Source organism: Paramisgurnus dabryanus, chromosome 21 (genome assembly GCF_030506205.2).
Source record: "Paramisgurnus dabryanus chromosome 21, PD_genome_1.1, whole genome shotgun sequence".
NCBI lineage: Eukaryota > Metazoa > Chordata > Actinopteri > Cypriniformes > Cobitidae > Paramisgurnus > Paramisgurnus dabryanus.
The window spans coordinates 18,110,696-18,129,805 of NC_133357.1; the positions used below are offsets into that span (position 1 = coordinate 18,110,696).

At 34.6% G+C, this 19,110-nt stretch overlaps 1 protein-coding gene and 1 long non-coding RNA gene across 2 annotated transcripts; one reads left to right on the forward strand and one right to left on the reverse strand.

Annotated features, from left to right (window-relative positions):
- Nucleotides 1-335: 335 nt before the first annotated feature.
- Nucleotides 336-8,412, reverse strand: LOC135776078 (uncharacterized). Its single transcript, XR_010544029.1, has 3 exons — nt 8,230-8,412; nt 4,916-5,003; nt 336-733 (listed from the first exon to the last, which is right to left on the reverse strand). It is a non-coding gene; the product is annotated as an uncharacterized lncRNA (long non-coding RNA).
- A 5,351-nt stretch (nt 8,413-13,763) lies between these two features.
- On the forward strand, nt 13,764-15,262 carry LOC135775662 (U8 snoRNA-decapping enzyme). Its single transcript, XM_065286057.2, has 4 exons — nt 13,764-14,020; nt 14,146-14,186; nt 14,330-14,555; nt 14,654-15,262. Exons 1-4 carry the CDS (start codon nt 13,871-13,873, stop codon nt 14,858-14,860), a joined length of 624 nt encoding a protein of 207 aa, XP_065142129.1. The 5' UTR covers nt 13,764-13,870; the 3' UTR covers nt 14,861-15,262.
- Nucleotides 15,263-19,110: the final 3,848 nt, after the last annotated feature.

The following is a 19,110-nucleotide window of genomic DNA, read 5'->3' on the forward strand; positions in this document are numbered from 1 at the left end:
TGCTGATCTAAACATATTTTTTAAAGTTATGAATTATTTGTAACTTTGTTTTATTATTTTGATGTTATTTTGTTTTATGATCTGAAATTATTTTTTAAGTTGTTATAAATTATTTGTAACTTTTATTTATTTGATTGTAAGTTATTATTAATTATTCATGAGTTGTTATGAATTTTCTGTAACTTTGATTTATTTTTTTGATGCTATTTTGTATTATGATCTGAAATAAAAATAAGTTATTATTAATTATTCATAAGTTGTTATAAATTATTTGTAACTTTGATTTATTACATTGTAAGTTATATAGCTATATTTAAGTCTCTATGGCACAGGATTCTAGATTGTTTTTAATAGTTTATGAATGGATTCATTACTTATTGTGAAAAGACTAAGATTGAGCTCTGGGAATGGATGACAAATGTAACATTACTGGCTTTCCATAATAGACTATACCTTAAAGATTAATGGTATGTTTAATTTAACACAAGATCTGGATAACATTCATACTTGGTTACTGAGACAAACCAAACCTCTGCGGCAAATTGGCGCCTCAGAAGCTGTCGACCTTGAGAGGTAAAGCTGAGATAAGTGTCCTTTAGCAGAATCCAGAGCCCACTCTGTAGTCCAAAAATAGAAGAGAATACAACTCCCGTTCGCAATACCCAGCATTCCATGTAGAGATAGCCATGCTGTCTGTCATGGGTTTGTGGTTAAAGAGGCGGTCCTCTGTTTCCTTTAAAAATTACTGAGAGTAATCAGCCAGTGATCAAACATGATAGTTCAATCTGTTTCACCTACATATAAATAACGATGTCACCAGTCCCCTTCAACAGAGTAAACATTATGCTTATTTGTTTATGAATGCTTAAAGGAACCAAAATAAACATTTATTTATTTGCTTTTCAGATTTCTTTATATTCTTTATTATTTTATCGTGTACACTGTCAGACAAAATTGTCAAAAAATGACCTAGCTTTCACGGGGGTGGTACTCTTTCAAAAGATACACCTTTGCACCTTAAGGGGTGGTTTCTTGGACAGGAATTATCTTAAACCAGGACTAGGTCTTAGTTTAATTACTGTAGGAAATATAGCTAGTTTTAACAAACATGCTTTACTAAAAAATTACTGTAAGATATGTCAGTGCAAGTTGTTTTCAGTTTGGACAGCTCTTACTTTAATTTTAGTCTAGTCCTTAAGAGTTCATGTTGGTAGGTACATATTGGTATCAAATGTATTGAAATGGTATATATTAGGACGTCTTAAAGGGTACTGACCCAGTGACAGCTTTGGACCATTATTTGACCTTTTTTTAATAGTGTATATAATTTTATTTTATACTGTGGGAAAAGTGCCACTGTGAAAACTTTGCTGTATTAAAGCAGCTGGTTGCCGGTAATTTACTGTAGATTTATAATTATGTTAATAACTGGCAACAGTTTGTTTTCTATCCTTTAGATTTTAGTTCCCAGAATGCTTTGCATGAGGCTGTTATTTTATAGTTTTATTCTGTAGAGATAAAGACTTATGTTCAATTAATTTTGAACAAACTGTTGCCATTAAATAACATACATTTTGTTCTACAGTAAGTTACTAGCAAAAAGCTGCTAGTAATACTGTAATTTCTACAGACATTTTTTAAAGTGTGCCACACAAAGCATGTCACTATATGATACTGTGTATTTTTAGGTACATGAATAATTATAACTTAAAACTCATCATCATGTCGTTCCAAATTTGTGTGACTTTTTCTTCGTATAACACAAGGGCTACGTTTTTACTACATTTTTTTTATTTTGTCTGTTCCTCACACATGAAAAGAACACAAGAGTCGCATGGACATCTTTCTAAGCTTAATACTTAAATAGTTTTTTGTTGTTTCCTTGCTTGACATTCCCAGGGGTTTTCCGGACAGGGTTTAGATAATCCAGTACTAGGCCTTACAGTATATGTTGAACGTCACATGACCAAACTGGAAAACTGGGTTGATTGCTTCCGGTTGCTGGTATGTGCTATTGTAGCATGTTATTGTTATTCGTAGTATTATTATTTGTGTTATGTTTTTTTATTCTAATATCTGAAAGAGAAGTGTGTGAGAAGAAAATACCTTTGTCAAAGGCTATAAAGTATTAAAAAGTTATATATATATATATATATATATATATATATATATATATATATATATATATATATATATATATATATATATATATATATATATATATATATATATATATATATATATCCCTTTAACTGCCAGCTCAACCAAACGGTTGAGCACATTTTGAGTCCCTATATTTTATTGAGAGGAGTACCTAACTTAACTCAAGCTGATTGAGCCATCTCTACTATTTGTGTAAGATATGTTTTGCCAAAAAAATCCACTAGATATCAATGTATCAATCAACAGCACTTGTCACAACACATCTTGTTATGTGGATTTTAGAAATTAAAAAATCACTTCTGTTATATGAACTGTTCTTGTTGAAATTTTGCAAGGAAACCATATTTTTTTGACATATTACACTGTAAGAGCCCTAACTTTACAAAATTATGTTACTTGGTGCCATGAAAAAACTTTCATGTGTTTTGAATAATTTTTCAAAAACATGCTCAACCAAACGGTTGATTTGTCACTTAATGGTAAAAGTAGAAAAGCTAGGGTAATGTTTTCAGATCATCCAATTCTGCAGTCAGAGTGTACTATTTGCTATGAAATATAAATTTCTGATCATTCACAGCTATGAATATGACACAGCTATTGTTATTTCTTATTTAATATATTGAGATCATTTCTTAAGTATGTATTTTTGCCACTTCTGGATATTTTTTTGAAATAACTATAATGAATTCATATAATTAATGTATGGAAATCATAATTACTCATTAATTAATCAATAATTACTTCTTAAATTATGTTTTAAATTGTTTGAAGGATTGTCTGCAATGTTGGCTTACTCTACACAGCATTGCTGGTTTACAAATAAATGTTAAAGGGGCCATGTCACAGGACTTTTTTAAGATGTCAAATAAATTTTTGGTGTCCCCAGAGCACATATGTGATGTTTTAGCTCAAAATATCATATAAATAATTTATTATAGCATGTTAAAATTGCCACTTTGCAGGTGTGAGCAAAAATGTGCAGTTTTGGGTGTGTCCTTTAAAATGCAAATGAGCGGATGAAGTGCAAACACCGATCACAATGATGGTGGTTTGTTGAAATTGAAACTTAGTTGTGCTGTGAATTATTTTCTCTGTCTCTCCCTCTCTGGATTAAAACACTGGAAATGGCAGTGCTGTGGTTGGAAAGTGCAAATTAAGGGGTGGTATTATTATAATAAGGGCTCCTTCTGACATCACAAGGGGAGCCACATTTCAATTACCTGTTTTTTCACATGCTTACAGAGAATGGTTTACCAAAACTAAGTTACTGGGTTGATCTTTCTCACATTTGCTAGGTTGATAGAAGCACTGGGGACCCAATCATAGCACTTAAACATGGAAAATCTCAGATTTTCATGCCGTGACCCCTTTAATTTATCTAAAAAAAGACAAAAAAAATTATTTTGCACTACCAAACTTGACAGTGTGTTTCTTAAATCATAAAATACTAATATGCCATTGTATTACTATCTTTGGCCTTCTTTTATTTTAGGTTTTAAATGCAGAATATCCTTATTTTTGTTAATTTTGGTCATTTTTATTGCAAAAAACATGAAAACATGTCATGTCCTGCGTTAAAATAAAAACCTGAAATATTTTAATATGTTATACTTCAATAAATAAAGAAGATTTAATATACAAAACCATTTTATTTGGATTATGTTTGTAAAAAATTAGTATTATAGTTCATATTTTCTAATTTCCATAGAATGTGTTTGAGTTCCTTTAAGTGACATATCAACCGTTTGGTAGAGGCCGATTTTTAAAAAATTATGGGATGTGTTGAAAAAAAATACATTGATTGTGTTAAGTGGTGACATAAGGAGATAAGAAATGCAAACAAAAAATTTTTCAAATGCCTTTTTCTTGGTGTGGCAGTTAAAGGGATATATATATATATATATATATATAAAGACATTAAAGTAGTTTTACAAACATACAATACTGGTTTGCTTATTGAGACAAAACAATGGGACTGATATATGTTAAAATATGTCAGTGCGAGATGTTTTTAAAATAAGGCAGTAAAAATAAAATAATTAAAAATAATTGCTACAACACAGTATTAGATCAGTTACAGCATAAAACAAACTATACTTTTAAGATGTGCTATGCTAAAGAAATGTATTATTATTAATACATTCTGAATTTTATTTTAAATTATGTGAAACTTTGATTTATTTTTTTAATATTATTTTGTATGCTGATCTGATAGAAGTTTTAAAGTCAGATGTATGTCAATCACTGAATTACAGAAATAGCCACCTATAACCTCATTCACTATTCCCTACATACACTGTAAAAAAATTCTGTAGAAATTACAGTATTACTGGGTATTACTGTGCATTCAACTAGCTGCCAGTAACTTACTGTAGATTTACATATTTATGTTCACTAATATTTTCCACTTGAATGTGTGAAGTGAATGAAATTGGTTGAACACACTGTAAAAAATTTTGCTGCCATAATATATTTTTTGTTGTTGAATCATCTCAGATTTACAAGTCATTTCAACGTACTATTATTTATCTTGACTAGAGATGAGTTGTTATAACTACAGATGAGTTGTTATAACTTATTAAATAAAGTTGAAAAAGTCAACTTCATTTTATAAGTTGTAGCAACTCATCTCTTGTCAAAATAAATATATTAAGTTGACATGACTTGTAAAACTGAGTTGATTCAACAAAGATATTTTAAGCAGCAAAAAGCATTTTTACACAGCAATAGTAGTAAAACAGTAGGTAAGTACCTGGATGACCTACTACTTTCAGCAAGATTTTAAAGTGTGCATTCAGTGGACACTTTACTATCCCGTGAGCTCCAGGGAGAGGAGTCACCTAAAGAAGAAAAAGGAAAAGTGTCGTCATATTTAAAAATATCAGAAAAGAGTAACAAGCCTCTATTGCAATACATATCTGTCCATTGTGGGTAAATTTAACATCATTCAAGTTAACAGCTCATTTGAAGTTATGACGACATATGTGATGTATCAGTATGGCGGATACATTGCGTCAGAATTTCATTCACACCACCCATATTCATACTATATAAAGTACTGTTTTAACGGTCGATGAGTAGGTACTTTAAATTAGCACGTACAGTGCATACGATTTCAGAATGATTCACATTTATATTTAGAATGTGTTTGCACCAAACAAAAAAGTCATGAAAGTAGGTAAATAATGACATCATTTTCATTGAACTACCGCTTTCATTTTGTTTATGTTTGTTGTGGTTTCAGGAAAAAAATTTGTAATGAATTACATCATCCACCAATTCATTACAATGTCCTGTGAGGTTACACCTGAATCAAAGCTTTCTTTTACCAGAGTTTGAAGCTCTACACATGGTGAGCAGTTGTCACCGATTATCACGCTCTCAACCACACACACACTTTTACCACAAAGGCAAACAGGTCAGGAGTAGAAGAGGGAGGTCACATTCTGTACACCCATACACAACAACGGATGGGAAAATACATTTCCATGCCAATCGAAAGTGAACACAGTATCTGAGCTCACTACCTGTGTACTTAAATTCATCATCATAAAGTGTATTATTTTTTCTCCAACCATGGCATACTACAATGACCATGGACTTGTGTGTATGTGTGGTTGAGGTTGAGAATGAAGTATAGGATGAAACCTCAGATATTTAAATCCCAGGCTAACCATCCATCCCATCCTCACAAATCAGAAATACATGATCTAAAATGTATTTTAGCAAGTCACTTTATGGAAATGGAGATACAAGCTCTATTTTCTCCTGTCCATCTGCATTGTGTTAGGTCTGCATTGCCACCCTATCATTCTCACATACAAACACTCAAAACACAGGCTAGATATGAGCACCTACAGCTGTCTGTCTATTTTAGTCTGGATTTTGACGGCAGTATATCTCTCCCCCCAGATCCCCTGTAACAATCCCTGACGCCTTCACCAGAACAATAGCCAGCAGCTCGCATAAACCTTTTAAACTTAGAAAGCGCTCGGGCTCAGGAATAACCCAGCCATTCTGGCGCAATCCATTGGCAGAAAGCCCAGGGTGGATGGACACATGGAGAATGAGTTAAAAACACATTAAAGGGATAGTCCACCTAAAAATGAAAATGACTCTCATGTTGTTACAGACCTGTATACACTTATTTGTTCTGACAAACATGAAGGAAGATATTTTGAAGAATAAGAAGCCACATTGACTAGTAGGAAAAAAGAATATAGCTTCTGATCAGTTCAGTTTGGTTACAAAAATTCCTCCCAAATATTTTCTTTTGTGTTCATCAGAACAAAAAAATTTATACAGGTTTGTTACAACAGGAGAGTGAATAAATAATGACAGAATTTTCGTTTTTGTGTCAACACAGACAAACTCCAGGATTCCCGATTTCTGTGGATGCTCCACTTTATAAAACAGAGTCGGTTCAGACTCTGAATTCTGATTGGATGAGATGTGTTTGAAGCTTTTGTTAAACAGCTGATGTAATGCACGCACCTGTGACCGCACATTACTTCATTTCTATATTAATGCACTACGTTCTTTGTTGCTTGAAAACTGTAAACAGCAGTTAATTGTCTGTGAAAACCCACCTAAAGTCATTTTTTGTGATTTATCGTCTTCTACATATTTTTATTTATTTTATTTAACCTTTATTTAACCAGATGGACTCTCTGAGATTAAAAATCTTTTTTTCAGGAGTGACCTGGCCAAAATGGGCAGCAATACAAGTAGTTTCATCACAGACAAAATGAACAAGAAAACACATTAAAAAATACACTGTAATCAATTAAGAGTAAGACTCCATGTGCCAAATAATTTTGCTTAAATTGAGCAAGAGACACCAGATTTTGTAACTTTAGTTTCGACTGAACAAAAAATTATCCCACATAATGTAAAGAACATTTGGTAAAAATAACCTTAATTTTTTTAATATTGACTAAGGTCATGTCAAAGATGTCAAATCTTAACTCTAGCCTGGAGAGAGGGTCACATATTTTCTTCACATTTACAGTACATTCTTTAGACATTCAACAAAATGAGTACATCAGAAACTAGTGACTGCACACCCTCATAATATTTATTTATCTGTCTGATTCTCTCTTGACATTCTCACACATCTCCTATCATATTTACTATTTAAAAAGTGCACAGTATATTTAATATAACCTACGATTAAAATTATCAGCCCCTGACAGAACACTTTCACATCTTCAAATTCATTTACTGTCTTTACTGTGTTGACCATGAGTACATTGACTAGGATTTAGGATGACAGAGTGAAGTGGGAAGTGGATGTAGTCTTTGGCATTCTCCCTTACATATTGCTATATAAAATGCCTTTTAACAATGAGTCACATTTCACACAGGCATGGCTTCAAAGACCCGTGGATTGATGGAAACCTTTATATGGCTCACTTTGAAAGCCCAGAGTACACAGCCAGCACTTGTATGCATACACCAGGATCGTATTCAACAACAGTATTAACGGTAGTTACAATTTATGTTATGGAACAATAAGGTTGTTATTGTGAAAATTAGGTAATGCATTACCTAACATGTAAAAATGAACAATACCTCTACAACATTTATGAATCTTAGCTCATGTTAGCATTTACTAATGCATTTTCAAAACCTGACCTGTAAGTGTTTAATTTACATTTAAACTATGCATTTGGTAGACACTTTTATCCAAAACGACATTACAATGTATACTTTTTTATCAGAATGCATGTTCCCTGGGTTCAAATTCATGATATACAGGAGGACACTTGAACAATTGTATTGGCTGTAACTAACAAAGATATTATTTTAATATTGAACAACTATTCCTCATTGTTAGTTTGTGTTAGGTAATGCATTTACTAATGTTAGCAAAAACAATTGTGAATATTTACCACTACACGTAAAAAGTGAAAGCTATTTGAAGTTTACTTTAAGTGAAAAATTTAAGGTGAATAAACTTTAATAAATCACTTACATTTGTAACACCTAAAATATTAAAACATTTTCAACTTAAATTTTTTACTTAATGTGGAATAAAATTCAATTGAAAAAAATTTGCTTCACCAATTGAAGTTGATCCATCTTCTCCTTCTTACAGTGTACACCAAATGTTCAAAATATTTCTCCACACATAGTTTTTTTCTATTTTTCTGTAGTAAAAAAAACACAAATCAATACTTTTAAAAAACAATTTTTTTAAACAAAATTAAGAATCAATTTCATGTCATGCCACCACGCCACTGTAAAAAAAAATCCTTAATCTTTCTTTTTTAAGTTTAATCAACTTCAAATTACAATTATTTTAAACTTTCTTGACTAGTGAGGAATTGCTATAACTTATACAAAATAAACTTGAAATATCTTAAGCTAATCTAACTTTATTTCTATAATTTATAGCAACTCCTCGCTATTCAAGAAAGTTAAACTGAATTGTAAATTCAATTTAAGTGCAACAAGGATTTTTTTTACAGTGTAGAGTCTTACATCACATCATTGAAAATGTGAACTCATTATAAACGTGAAGCAGCCTTGGCATACAGTATATCATGTGACAGCAAATGTCTTAATTATTCTTAGCAGCATCATGCTTGCATTTTCCACTGTCTTAATGGCACAAGTAAGACATTTTTAAACCAAGAAAGAAGGGAGTGGTTGTGAAACAGTATATTTCCACAATCAACACAATGTACACTCAACAAGTACACAAACTTGATAGCTTCATGGTTGAACTTGTAAGGCTCCTGTAAGGCTATCGGAGAATCCCGTCAACTCCCTTTGGGGTGCTATAATACTCTATGAACATTTAGAAGCTTGTTTATGAAATAAATTACACCAGGCGTTTGTGGTTACAATATTTGAACTGCACTGGATACACATTTAAACTTGTATACATATATTTAAACACCATCATCCTGAATGTCTGTTGACAATAATATTTTGCTTAACCACAATTAACGAAGATTGTTTTATCTACAGTTTATAATAATATTTTCTGTGTAATGAACTGTGAACACACCATAAAAAGTCCTGTTAGTAGGACTACACTGCAATGGTACATGAGGTAGTGTTTATAGTAATTCGCTGGTTCTTTGAAAACTAATTTGGCAATATGATACCACATTCAGTGCACGTGTGAGGGATTAACAGCTATGGCTATGCTTTTTGAAGCCACCCACCCTGGTTATGGATAAAAGGGGTTATTTTCGGTAATACACAGGTGGCACAGATTCAGAGAGGCATAAAGAGGGAGAACAAACATTTACTATGCCAAGGGTCTCCAACCTTTTGTGAGCAAGGGCTACCACAATGGATAAAACAATCAAGAGCGGTACTTTTTTGATATAGTCTACTCAAAACTTTTTTCTTTTATTTGTTGATTTAATTTCATTTTACTTGTTACTATGTTTTATGATTGTTTAAAATGTTAACATAGATAAAAGAAGCCAAGTTAATATAAAAATATGGAATAAATAAATATTAAAATTGAGGCTATATGTGCTTTGGCAGGCAACTTACAGACTTCCCACAGACGCCATGTTGGAGACGTTTTTTTTAGATGTTTACTTTTATTTTGAATTATTTATTATCTTTTTTATTCTTGTCCAGCTGTATTTATTTTTTGATTCCTCGGTTAATTTAAATATATAGAGTTTGCCATTATCACCAATTCTTCGCACAATATACCTACCCTTTCTGGTTTGTAGATTTGTCGTTAATTTGTTTTCTGACTCATCGTTGGGTTTTCTCATTTGTTGTTTGGTTTTCTAATTTGTTTTTTGTTTTCTGACTTGTTATAATATTGTCACTGGATTTGTCATTGTGTTTTTTGACTTGGCATTTTGTTTTTACATTTGCATTTGTGCTTTTAATTTGTTGTTTTGATTTTAGATTTGTTGTTTTGTTTGGCACTTATCGGCCACCGTAATATTCAATTTAATTTCGACTTTTATTTAGAACTGATAGTATTCGAATCATAGATATGTATATAAAGGCTAGATGGCTCGTCCGCGCTGATGGCCAATTGAGTTGAACGTCCGCATTTTGGCGGCCATCTTAGGACAGGGCGCTCGCTCACTCGTAGCATTGAGTTTTAATGATGCAGGTACTTTTAAATGACCATAACTTGCTTAATTTTTTACCGATTTTCAAACGGATTGGTTTGTTATAAACGTCAAAGATGTACCTATGACACTGAATACGTATACTAAAAATAAATAAAAAATTCATGAAACATGTTAAAGCATCCATAATTATAGCCACGTTAATAACGTTTGTAAAAAACCAAACCGTTTGTAAATCCGTCAAGAATTCAGCAAGTTACGAGCATTTTAGTTGGCGTATGTCACTCACCTTCCGTCCACAGCAGCAGGGAGCAGCACTATGGCAGCACTGACCTAAGATGGCCGCCAAGTGACGACACAGCTGACTCCGCCTTGAGCCATCTAGCCTTTATATACATATCTATGATTCGAATTATGAAGCAATCTGTTTTTCCTTCATTTGTTTGTTAGATTTTTTTATTCTCTCTGTTCGTCTTTCCTATTTTCTTAATGTTTTTTTTAGTTAGTCCTCATCTATTCCCGTTTCTTATTTGCAACAACACTTAAAATATTTAATTAATTGGAAAATAGATTTCACTTAAAGCTCCAGTGTGTACTTTTTTTAGTTAATTCTTAGCAAAAACCCATGTTTTCTTCCAAAAGTATGTGCTCATTCATGTGTAATTACTTCCACCCCACTAATCAAAGTATTCTCGTAAGTGTAGAATCTGCTATTTAAAATACATACCGCCGTAGCGCTCTCTGGCTGAATCCATGTTGTGCCTCCATCTTTGAAATACATTCGCCGACGAGGGACATTCCTGAAATTCAAGCTCCGCCTTTCGCGCTTTCAGAGCACACTCAAGCTGGCCGCGAGCTGAAGCCTACGGAGGTTGCATGTGTAGGCGGTATACGTCATCAAGACAGTCTTATTTCAGAATATTAACAATTATAAAGCTGACATTTATTCTTAGTTTATTGTAAATTGATGTAATATGCTTATGACTTGCGAATTTAATGCTCAGTTAATTTAAATAAACCAGGCTTGATGACGTATGCAGCCCGGATATGCGACCTGCGTTAGACTGAATCCTTCGGCCGCACGCCGTGATCTAATGCTTTGAAAGCCTGTTGAAGAACTATTCTCGAGGACATTAAAACAAGTCGCCAAGGAAGCGAAACAGGGATTTTAAACGACAACGCGACAGGAAAAACATCAAGACCAAAGTCAATATTGGATTTAGTTTTCCAAGATGGGGCTCATTGGACTCAAGTTACTTTCTATCTTCACCACAGGTAATTCAGCATATTCGTTTACATCTATACAGTTTATTTTGTAAACTTGAAGTTTTATAGTTCCTTGGCTAACTATAGCATGGGTATGCGTAACACTTGTTAGTGTAAACATGAATGTGGTTTAATGTCTTGGAACAGCCACACGCCGTCTCTCCGCCCATTTATGTAATCTGAGGTACTGAGATAAATGTTTTCATCTTTTCTGAACTCTAACACAAACACACGGTGTACAGCGCTATTTTTAGCCTTTCATTGATAAAAGCGTCTGATCTGCGCGTCTTTCGTTTCATTTTACAAGCGTGTGAAAGTTGAGCGATCTTATTACCAATATCAGAGAAAGCTCTTACATATACACGGACATGTAACGTTTACTTAAACATAAGCATTGGACTCTGACATATTAGTTCGCGTCCATTTAAACCCGTCATTACTCTAGCTCATGAGTAAATGACAGGGGAGGAACTGGTCCACAGACCATCTCCTCAGTAATCTGAAGAGAAGCGGTCGAAAATGGACAAAAAGAGACGGATTTAAACACCAAGTGTAAACGTAATGTCTCTCTCTCGTCCACTTGTGATCTGATCGATGAAAACACATCTTAATACCAAGTTTAACAGCCCCTGTGATATTTTTCCTCGCGTGGATGAAAAAGGAGTGTCTAAGCTACGTTTATGATTGCTTTTTGTAACTTATGTGATTTTAAGCGGACATATCATGACAATCAGACTTTTTACATGTTTAACATAAATCTGTGTGCTTTGACGGATCACAGGCAAAGGACAATGCAAATTGTTCATTTTTTTTCATTGCTTTTGCTTTAGCTACTGGAAGCCATGTTAACCTTGGCATGACAGGGCCACCGTACTAGTTAAAACGCGTTCCGAATGGGGGGGGGCTAGAAACTAATAATCAGTTGGTTGTCATATAGAGCTTTACCGCTAGATGGGAGTAGATCCTACACAGTGGGGCTTTAAACGTTGTTAAAATGGTCAGTAGTTAAATGGCACTGCCATCTATAGGACAACAGAGGTACGTGTTGTTAAAAAAATCTCAGAATTATGTTAAAATACTATAATATTGTAAAAAAAGATTTAGCCTTACCTTAAAATCATAATAATTATGAGTGTCTCTTTAAACAGTTTAAGAAGCTTTCAGTGTCTTTCATTTTCGCAATCTTATTTTGTTAACTGTATAAAAAAGTTTGGTGGTAAAAAAGTGGTGGTACAACGTATATTTGTAAGAGGACTATTATTTTGAAATATTGAACAGAAGTAGGACGTACCAGAGTCGTATAATAACAGAGTTACGAAACGCTTTGATCTCGCCGCCGCACGGTCACGTGATTCATGTAACGTTCTACAGTTCCAAACCAAGCAGGGCTGTCAATCTGTTTGCATAGGTTTTCAGCTATTTTAGGTAAATATTAGCTTGTAATGGGAATTGATCACTATACTTACTGTGTTTATAACGGTTTTTTTTACTAGGGAGTGATGGAAATACAGTAAATCAGTTAATAAAGATAAACAGTTAATTGTGACCCAAAGATAACTGTGGTTATCTATACCAACTACAGCAACACAGTTTATCTTTTATTATTGTAGCAAAATATGGCTATATAAATGGCTATCAATCTGCTAAAAACATAATTCCTACACTTTTACTATATTAAAATCACAAAAAAGATCGCCAACGCGGTTATTTGTAACAGTGAAGCATAACAGAAACACACTAAATTCATATTTTAAATTCACATTAAATGTTAATATAATCATACATGATTTTCGAGGATACATCACTCGTATTACTTACCAAACACAATGAAACACATAGCAGCATTGTGAAGCAGTGTGACTTTCTTTAAGGCATTTAGCTTGTCGCTGTTGCCCCCTAGTGTTACTCGTAATATATAAATAAGATAAGTATAAAGTAGATGGCCACCAGTAATAACATATTAAACCATTAAATCTATATTATTCACACATTATACACAACTCATTAAAATATAAAATTTTTACTAGTTATTATTAACGATAATCATTACCTACAGCAGAGTTCATAAAATATCACTGTTGACTATATTAATGAAATGTCCGAAAATGTAAAGAGAAACGGTCATTTCATCGATTTACCCAGCAGGTGCCATTGAAATGAATGGGCTTCAGTGCTGCGTTTGGAACTATGCGTCACTACCGGTCACTACATGAAACGCTGTTACTTCCGCATTCCATTCTTACAACGGACGTCTATGTGAGTGTCGTAACTCTATTATTATACGACTCTGGGACGTACGTACTCGAACAAGTACCAGTAGCAAGCACGCCCATATAATAATTTTGTGTCACTACAGTTTATTTATCTGTTTATAACTTATGGTCATCGCTTGTCGTGTAATGGCGGAACAGATAACGAGAGAAGATGCGTTGACACAGGAAGGTTACAAACACGCATGTCACATTATGCTGTACGGAGACTGCAGTGCCAAACTCTTCGGGAAAATACCAATCAAACATATAGTTCTGGTAAGACTTAGCCAACTGCATAGCTTTTTTACCAGCGCACCTAAACGTGGCATGAAGTTAAAAATAAAGCATACAAATGAATGCCCGGGAAACATAAACCTGAATCCGCGATTACTGTCATTCAGATGCAGATGCGTTTTGATGGGTTGCTTGGTTTCCCAGGGGGGTGAGTTCATTCTTCTGGACGAACAAACAAAACTTTAAATAATGCTTTTGTAGTTATTTATAAATCTGCAGTCATGTAGCTGCCATTGCTGAGCACACACACATGCTGTGTGGACTCGGGAGTCATTTGTATGTGATCTGTAGATTGGTGAACCCTTCGAAAGAAACTTTGGAGGCGGGGCTGAGCAGAGAGCTACATGAAGAGGTGGGCGTGGCCATACCAGTGGGCGTCGACAACCACATATCTTCGTGCCTGGCTCCGTCCTGCCCTCGGCTCATCACACACTTTTACATCAAAAAGATGACAGAGGCAGAGCTGAGAGAGATAGAGAAAGCAGCTGTAGCTACGGCCACAGATCATGGTTTAGAGGTAAATCCATGTGCTCAATATTTTCATTTGAGCTGTATTTTTTAAAGCATACACACTCAACATGTGTGCAATGATTTTTTGTTTCATATCTGTCTCAGGTGTTGGGTATGGTTAGAGTACCACTGTACTTTCTGAAGAACGGAGGTGGTCTTCCTTATTTCCTGTCTCATTCGTTTATCAGTAACTCCCGAGCCCAGCTGATCTCTGCCCTGCAGCGATGTGGCTTGGTGTCCCAGGGGAACCTGGATAAGGCTGTGAGACAGGCTGAGCAGATGAGATGCACACACAGCGCTGATCCGCACTGACATGAGTTTACACAGCGATGCCTTTTCACCTCAGGGCCATGCAGATCAGCCCAACTCCCAAAGCTACGGTAGTAGGAACTACCCCGTCTACTTACCTTAACCTTGTTAACAGAGGCTCATGTATTTATTATAATTTACTGTCCTGGGGCAAAATTGTAGCATAAATAAATTAATAAAACATCACTGTAATTGCAAACATTCTGAAAATAATATAATTTATATGCATGGATGTCATTTAACTCTTTAAAGAGAATTTATTATTTATGCATTATACGATGAATGAGTAGGTTATTTAATCCCTTTCTTTTTCATCCCATGGCCACCATTAAATTATGTTAAAATTACATCAAAGCTATTTATGAGAATTTGTGAGGTAACACAAATAAACATGAAGCTATTGTCTACATTTTTTCTATATTTCGCATGTCATTTGCACTACTTACAATGGTCACAGGGTTGTGCTGTCAGCTTGCACTTTGTGACAGCTTCAGGTCTTTATTGCTGGCTGTTGTTGCTCTTCTCCCTCATTAGCGGTGTCTAGTTTCAGTAAGCTCCATTATCCGGAGGTTGCATTCGAAGGCTGCATACGTCAAAAGGATGTCTCATTTCAGAAAAGCAAGTAGGACACTCTGAATGTGATGATCTTTCATGGGAATTCAGAGGATGCGTGACATGTATCCTTCGCGGCTGCAAATAAACCACAATTCCTTGCATCTTTGTGAACAATGTCATTCTACACATTGGCAGATGTTAATACTAAAGAAGTTTCGAGTTTTTAAGTAGCTTAACTTAGTTGCTAAGAGGCACTCTTTTCTATATCAAGTAATATAAAACTTTAAAAAAACAAATGAACACATGATTTAAATTATGATAACATCATTTGTAGCACATTAACAGACACTGGGATAAACTATAATATTAAATACTGGAGCTATATAATGTAAAGTATATTGATATTATAGTTATAGAAATTTAGTTAATTAGATAATTGTCTCATTACCCTACAACTCACCTCAAATCTCTGGGAAAACGGGTAAACTTTGTTCTTCTTATTATCTCTCTAACAAATATCTGTTGTATGCAGAGGTGGATACTACTTAAGTATTTTTACTTTCTACATAAAAGTACATTTATAAGTATTCGAATTTATCAGTGTTTTTCTTTGGACATCCAAAGCATATTATCATAATTTTTACTCCACTACATTTCATAATTTCAAGTATTTGGTATAGTATTTTTTTTACTTAAGTAAAAAGTACTTTTGTACTTTTACTCAAGAAAAGTAAAAGTACACAATTTTTATGTAATTAGGTATTAAATAAATTTTAATATGCAATATAAAAAGGAATACACAGTATGATTCTATGCTTTAGAACAGTGTTTCGCAATCCTGGTCCTCGAGGACCCCCTCCCAGAAAGTTTTAGATGTCTCCTTATTTAACACACCTGACTTAACTCATCAGCTTCTTAGGGAGACATGTTTACCATTTTGGAAGGAGGCTGATAAGTTGAATCGGGAATTTTAAATAAGGAGACATCTAAAACTTTCTGGGAGGGGGTGCTCGAGGGCCAGGATTGGGAAACACTGCTTTAGAATATAGTGAACATTTTTTAGTAAACTAGTTTTTTTCCCCAAGATAAACACTCTGATAAAGCACAGATGCTTGGAAAATGTACTTAAAATACTCAAGTAGTGTCGGCCGCTGGTTGAATATACACTGCAGCTCACACATTTTATTTTCAAATTATTTGATGCGGGGCGCAACGATACTGTAATCTTTTTGGTATAGCAACTTGATACTTCCTTTTTACTTTTCTGTCCGTATGTCCTACGAAGGACTTCTTGTTTAATTTTAGGTTGAGGACCCTCAGTACACCACATACTTTAGAGGATGCAACCTCCAGAGGAGGATGCTAAGGGTGCAGCCTTCTGAAACGAGACGCGCTATTGGTATTCACTCCCGAAAGTCACTCATGATTTGTATAAAGTTAAACTTTTCTCCACTTGGTCGCCTAGTTTCTGTCACTAACTGTCACTTTTGCATGTGTGGCCGGAAGTCACCAAGCTTCCATTGAAATTAATGAGATCATGTAGCTCTGCCACTGCTTGTCGCTGGCGGTCTGAATGGGACTTTAGTTCTCTGAATCTAAAAATCACTATTCAGTAGTGATGTTATTAACATTTGTGCATTTTGGAGATGCCTGCGTGATTTACACAACATTCAACATATGCGTTTTCCCAGGAATTGAACTCATGACCTTTATATTGCTAGCTTTGCTATGCGTGACTAGCGACAGGAACAAAACCTTTGTGGATCTTTCACTGGAATGATCGTTTTTAACTTCCTCTTTCTTGTTATAGAATACAGTTCCACAAAATTCAAGACTTCCAGAATTTTCATTACTCATTATGTTATGTAACCCCTACTGTACCTCTGTTTCTCAGAGATCTTAAAAAATGTATAGCGTGGACGAACATTTTTCTTCTGAAGTTCAGAAGTAATAAGTTGAATTTAACTAGCATGCAAACAAAAGTTTGTGTGTTCTGTGTACTATTACATACACAGACATACAAGACAATTTTGTTATTCCCTCTTTGTGGCCATAGTTTGCAAAGCCCAAACCTGAACTACACTGAATACCTTTGGGATGAATTGGAATGTTGACCATAAGCTGAATCATCATCACGGCCTGACTGACTGATGCTAAATGTTACAAATGTTTCTACTTAAATGTTAAACAAGCACAATGGGTGTGATATTCTGATGTCCACATGCTTTCGGTCATAGTGTACATATGATAAATTCTGTACATTCAGCATCTGTTGATTACAAGAGACAACAGCTTTGGTCACGAACACTCAGTGTCCATTTGCAACACTGTGCAATTTAATTGCATGAGTGTATGAGTATGCTTTTGAGCCATCGAGATGAAGTAGGTCAGAGCTGTGAGGATTGACTGACCAAGTGGAAGCTGAACTGTCCCTGGGGATGCCGGGATAGCAGGAGTTGATGTAGGCGAGAGGCAAACAGATAACCAATGAAAGAGCTGACATATTGGATGTTGCGCTCTCAGTGTTACAACTGCGTATGTGGTTGCTACCTGCCAGGGCTTTTAAATCACTCGTGTTGCACAAATCTGACAACCTGTTGTGGTGTAAGTCACATTGATCTCAAAATCACATCATGGATTCCCCTAGGCTCCTTCACAATGGAGTCGCCATTCCAAACACTCATGGGTGGGGTGATGGTTCCCGTAGTCCATTTAATAGCCACACGGGAATTGTGGCATGTGCAATCATTGCCAAAGTTATTAAATTCACGTCTTTTTACATCCAGCTGCAATGTCTTCTATCATTTGTTTATTCTTACTGTGTAGACATACAGCTGTGTTACAGATGTGCATCTGCGGTTGATGATGCTGCTGTTGTGCAGAGAATTTCTCTTTAGGGATCAATAACCATCAACTGTGTTATATCTCGGAAGACGGAACCGCACTGTGTTACTGCGCAGCTATGAATGTGGATGTTTAGCACAGCTGTGTATTCGTCTCTCTGGTTTTGTGTGTAACTAAATTGCATGAGCCTCACATTATAGGATTTGGAAGTCAGGCGGTTAATTTCCCTACATTTGTCATCACATCCTGCGGAGGATTTTAGAAACCATGAGAAAGAGAGAACACAGACTTGCCGGAGAGAGGAAGGAAACAAGCACAGGAAAGATGGGGGTGGTGAAGGGGTTGGATTTCTTTTTGCACCTTATTAAACTCAAGGGAGAAATTTAAACCATCCCTAGAAAATTAACCATGGTTTACCTACAATAACCTTAGTTTTATTTAAAGACATTGTAACCACAAATAAACCATGGTTGGTACAGGACCTGTTAACCATGTTATTTATAGTAATACTGTGGTAATCCAAATGTAATTAATTTGTAAAAAAAAATGGTATAAATCTGAAAAATCAAAATATGGTTGTTACACTTTTGTTATAATAAAATATGAAAACCCAAAATGTAAATAATTGGGCCATTGTAAAGAAGAGTTGGAAACCTCTTGAAAAAAGTTTTTCCCTAATAAATATTATTGCATGTATATTATCCAAGGTACACATTTCTACTTATTGTGCCGTTTTCTCATATTCATTTCCAGAAGATTTGGGATATTTGCCCTAACTTTGTCGCTACCAAAACACAATAATATATAATTTATTAAGAAGGGTTATATCAACCTTTAAAGATTTTGTTTGGATC

Coding starts and splice junctions, on each gene's coding strand:
- LOC135775662 (XM_065286057.2), top strand. CDS start 13,871: ATGGTCATCGCTTGTCGTGTAATGGCGGAACAGATAACGAGAGAAGAT. Junction 14,187..14,329: donor TTGCTTGGTTTCCCAGGGGG/GTGAGTTCATTC, acceptor TGTGATCTGTAG/ATTGGTGAACCCTTCGAAAG. Junction 14,556..14,653: donor CCACAGATCATGGTTTAGAG/GTAAATCCATGT, acceptor TATCTGTCTCAG/GTGTTGGGTATGGTTAGAGT.